Source organism: Rhopalosiphum maidis, chromosome 3 (assembly GCF_003676215.2).
Source record: "Rhopalosiphum maidis isolate BTI-1 chromosome 3, ASM367621v3, whole genome shotgun sequence".
NCBI lineage: Eukaryota > Metazoa > Arthropoda > Insecta > Hemiptera > Aphididae > Rhopalosiphum > Rhopalosiphum maidis.
Genome location: NC_040879.1, coordinates 70197599 through 70202631, shown reverse-complemented (window position 1 = coordinate 70202631; position 5033 = coordinate 70197599). Strand labels below are relative to the sequence as shown.

Below are 5033 nucleotides of genomic sequence, written 5' to 3'. Positions count from 1 at the left end.
TGGAGACTTCAACGCGCGTTCAGCGGCATAGGGCGACTGGTGTCGTAACACTCGAGGGGACGATCTGAGCACCCTGTTCAACTCTCTCGGACTGCAGGTCCTAAACAAGGGATCAAAGCCAACTTTTGTGGGTATAGGAAGAGGCTCCATTGTTGACCTTACCGCGGTGTCTGAGTCCCTCGTAGGTCGCGTTACGGGGTGGCGAGTCTGCGACGAGGTGGAAAGCATGTCTGACTATCAGTACATCGCGTTCGAACTGGAGGCCTCCAGAAACGGTGGGTACGCAAACCCATGGGTGCCGAGGGGCTGGAAGACGGATGGTGAGATCAGCAGCCAAGACATGGAAATTGGACTTCTTCTGGCGAGATGGACCGGCGAACGTGCACTGTACACTGCATCTGCCAACGCTGGCCAGCGTGCCTGGGCGGTCCAACATTCCATTACCGCGGCTTGCGATTTCGCCCTTAGGCGCCTCGCCCCCTGCCCTCCGGGGAAACCCCCGGCTTTTTGGTGGAACGCCGAGATTGCCTCGAAACGTAGAGACTGCGTGGCGGCAAAGCGAGCCAAGACGAGGTGCATTGAAAAAGTCCACCTGCGTCGCGCACGTGGTCAAAACTCAACCAGTGAAGAGGAAGTTGTGATCGCAACAAACGACATCTACAAGGAAGCCCGAAAAGGACTGAAAAACGCCATCGCACAAAGTAAGACAAGGTGCTGTTCGTTCACTGCTCGCAACAATCGATAGTGACCCATGGGGTCACCCATGGGGAAAACCCTACAAGCTTATTGCTCGGAAGCTTCAGGGTCCTTCCCCAACAAGCATGTTGGAATGCGAGTCGGTACGGCGGATCACGGATGTGCTCTTTCCCCTCCACCAGCCGATGACAACGCAAGTCCTCCAAGTCAATGAGATGCCTCCCCCCTTCACAATGGAATAGGTGAACAAAGCGGTGGAAAGAGCCAAGCGTAAAAATACTGCTCCGGGCATGGACAACATAAACGGGAGGATAATTAACGTTGTCCACAAAATATGCCCGTCCATGCTGCTGGGATTATACAACCAGTGTATTAAAGAAGGAGTCATCGCCTCAGACTGGAAGAGAGCTCGCGTAATCCTCTTGAAGAAGGGCAACAAACCAGAAGGAGAACCTTCGTCGTATAGGCCGATCTGCCTCCTGAACGTCTTAGGAAAAGTTTTCGAGTCCCTGTTGGTGTCAAGGTTACACGAGCACATAGCCAGTAAAGGCGGCTTGTCCCCCAACCAATTCGGTTTTACCAAACAAGTCTCTCCTAATGACGCGGTGCGGAAACTCAAGGAAACGATCCTATCGGAAATTAATTATCCTTCGTCCAAGTTTTGCGTGGCGATCAGTCTGGATATAAAAAATGCCTTTAATTTGATCGGTTGGAACAAAGTAATGATGGCACTTAACCATGCCGAAGTTCCAACATACATGAAGAAAGTTCTCCAAGACTATTTTTCAGGGAGGTCCGCCAAAACTACAGCTGGAGACCAAAAAGTCGAGATCCAAGTGTCATGCGGTGTCCCTCAGGGCTCTGTCATCGGGCCATTTCTTTGGAACCTGGCCTACGATCGGGTCCTCCGTCTGCAGCTTCCATCTGGGTCCAGACTCATCGGCTTCGCCGATGACACTCTGGTAATCAGCTCGGGGAAAACTATTCCAAAATTAGAAAGTATTGCTAACGAGACGCTCGCGCTGGTTTCGGGTGAGATCAAGGACATAGCCCTCTCTCTATCAGTGACGAAAACAGAGGTGGTGGTGTTTACTAATATGTACAAGTTCGATGTCCCAAGGATAGTACTTGACGGACAAGCCATCCAGCCGAAGAATGATATGAAGTACCTCGGGATGGTAGTGGAACGAAGCCTCCTATTTAAGGTCCACGTCGAAGCAGCGGCAAATAAGGCGGAAAAGATGGCGAACCCTCTTGGGAGACTTATGCCGAACCTAGGCGGCCCCAAAGAAGCAAGAAGGAAGCTGCTTGTATCACTCACAATGTCTATTCTCCTCTACGGTGCACCATCCTGGGCGGGAACAATGTCTTTGGTTCCCAGGAATAAGACTATTTTAAATAGAGTCCAACGTAAAGCGCTTCTAAGAGGCATATGCGGCTACCGGACGGTTTCAGACACGGCTACGAACATTTTGTCCGGCAGTCCACCGGCCGACTTACTGGCCGAAGAAAGGAGTGCCATGTTTATCGAGAAGAGGTCTGCCTCACGCTGCCAGCTCTCCCCCCGAGCAGCTACCATGAGGAAGTGGAAAGCGCGCATCGCCGAAGCAAAAACCGGTGGCTGGACTAAGCGGCTAATATCGGACGTCGATTTGTGGTGCGGAAAAAAAGGCGACCTGGACTTCCATACAACCCAGATCCTTTCTGGACACGGTTGCTTCGGGGTCTATCTCCATAGAATTAAAAAAGAAGAATCAGACATGTGCAACCACTGCAATATGAGCCCAGATAGCGCGGAGCACACTGTAGTCGAGTGCCCGGCCTGGGATGAAGAACGGCATCTACTAGAACATATGACGGGCCAGTTGGTTACAGTGGACAAGGTTAGGTTAGGTTAGGTTAGGGTTAGGGTTAGGTTAGGTTAGGTTAGGTTAGGTTAGGTTAGGTTAGGTTAGGTTAGGTTAGGTTTGGTTAGGTTAGGTTAGGTTAGGTTCCCCCCCGACGGGACCCACCTTGACGTGGTGGGGGGGCTCACCGCCAATCACTTGGTTGGTGCTAAGAGGTCTCCACTCTCGCGCCGGTCCTGACCTTAATTGGTTGGTATCGGCAGGTCTTGTCCCCCTGCTAACAACAGCAAACGGACACGGAAGGAACCGTAAACCACCATCGGGGGATTGATCGACCCCCGGTGCCCTGGTAGATCTGGACCATGGACTGATATCCGGACAGACGGCGCGAGGCTGGTGTCGTCAGTGGAGGCCTAGCCAACCACCAATCAAAATGGACAGTTCATGCACCAAGAAAACGGTTACTGCTTCAGGGGTATCGGAGACCCCAGAGCCGGCGGTTGGGGGACGGTGCTCGCCCCAGGTGTCGTCATCACCTGTAAGCACTAAAAGTGTAGAAGTGCTGAGGCAGGCTTCTACCGCCAGCAACGGAGCTGGTAGAGTTACTGCCGGAGGGAGTGCGAAACAGGCTCTCTCCAGTGGCCGGAAAGCCACTGAAGATACTGTAGGATCAACTGGAGCTGGTTCGATGAGCATCCCCGACGGTTGGAAAAACCTTAGGGGCTGTTTGAAGGCGCAGGACGGAGACCTTAAACTCCTGACAGCCAAAGCGAGGGACCTCGAGCTGTGGTCTGTTAAAGTGAGAAGCATCGAAGCCAAGGCGGCTATAGAAGGGGTGCTTCTTGCTGTAGCAGCAATAGGTTCAGTCCGTGAAGCGGTAGCAAAGGCTGCCAACGCCATGACAAAGGCGGTCAACGATGGCGGTCAGTCCCGGAGTGGTGGTGCGGCAGCAGGCGTGACGGGCGTATGTGCCTCTACGCAGACCATTGCGATTGGGAGCAACCCGGTCAAAAGGGTCTGTGCGGGGACGCAGACGACAGACCAGGCGCAGCAGAAGCCACAACAGCGACAGCGCCAGCGGCAACAGCAGCAGCAACAACCACAGCAGAAGCCGCAGCAGCAGCAGCGGCAGCAACAGCAGCAGCAACAGAAGCAGCAGCAGCAGCAGCAGAAGCAGCAGCAGCAGCAGCAGCAGCAGCAACAACAGCAGCGGCAGCGGCAGCAGCAGCAGCAGCAGCAGCAGCAGCAGCAGCCGCAGCAGCAACAGCAGCAGCAGCAGCAGCAGCAGCAGCAGCAGCCGCAGCAGCAACAGCAGCAGCAGCAGCAGCAGCAGCAGCAGCAGCGGAAGCGGAGGCGAAGAGGCCCTCAGGGATCCGAGCAGCCCACATGGAGCCAGGTGGTCCAAAGGGGAAAGAAGAAATCCCCGTCCCGGCCCAAAGCCCAGTCTTCTCCGGCAACGGAGAAGATCTCATTGCTTCGCCAGAGAGCCCCTAGGACCGCAGCCGTCACCATTGACCGCCCGGCCGAGGGGGGTTCGCTGGCGGCAGTTATGAAAAGGGTGTCTGGTTCCGTGAGCTTGGCAAGTCTCGGGGTCAAAGTGGTGACTACGAGGCGCACCAAAGTCGGCGGAATCCTCCTCGAAGTGGAAGGCGAGGAAAAAGCCAGAATCCTGGAGAGGAGGATCCGAGAGGTGGTAGGAGAGGCCGCCAGGGTAAGAAGGCCCGAGCGGAAGACTCCCGTCCTCCTTCTGGATGTCCCTGAATGGGTAGAAGTGGAGGACGTGGTCGGAGGGCTCGGCGCGGCCGGAGTAGTCGTCGCGGCTCCTGACGTTGACCGAATTTCCATCAGGAAAAACGGTGGCAGCCGCGGCGACCGCGTCGCGAGGGTAGATTTACCTTTCCGCGACGCCATCGCTCTGGCCGAGGCAAAGGTGGTGGTGGTCGGCTGGACCCGTTGCAGGGTAAAGCTTCTTGAAAAGAAGCAAACCACCTGCTTCCGGTGCCAGCAAAAGGGCCACCTCGCCGCCGAGTGCCGCAACGCGGCAAAGCCTCGGGCCTGCTACAGGTGTGGAGCCACCAGCCACCTCTCGCGGGGCTGCTCGGAAGGCAGAAGAGGAAGCGGCGGCCCATCTTCGGTCGTTGGAGGAAGTTTTAGCGGTGGTACAACAGTCGCGGTGGAGGAGGTGCCTGCCGAGATGCAGCCAGTGGCGGAGGAGTCGTCGCAGCAGTTGGCCGGGCGGCCGGCGGGCCGTTCCGCCTCCGCGTCGTCGTCGTCGGGGCCGCAGCCATGATGGAGCTAAGGTACGTGCAGACGAACCTAAACCACTGCCGGGCAGCCCAGGACCTGCTCGGGGAGTTCGTGAGGGCGGAAGACATCGCGGTGGCGCTGGTCAGTGAGCCGCAAGGTGGCGGTCGAACTGGCTGGCACTTCGACTCCACGGGTCGAGCCGCCTTGGCTGTCTTCCGCCCCGGACTTACACTCAGCGACGTA

The 5033-nt window shown here is 56.3% G+C and overlaps 1 protein-coding gene across 1 annotated transcript; it reads left to right on the top strand.

The window, feature by feature from the left end:
* The first annotated feature begins 2709 nt into the window (after positions 1 to 2709).
* LOC113558318 (E1A-binding protein p400-like) lies at positions 2710 to 4833 on the top strand. Its single transcript, XM_026963784.1, has one exon. The coding sequence runs from the start codon at positions 2977 to 2979 to the stop codon at positions 4831 to 4833; it is 1857 nt and encodes a 618-aa protein (XP_026819585.1). The 5' UTR covers positions 2710 to 2976.
* Positions 4834 to 5033: the final 200 nt, after the last annotated feature.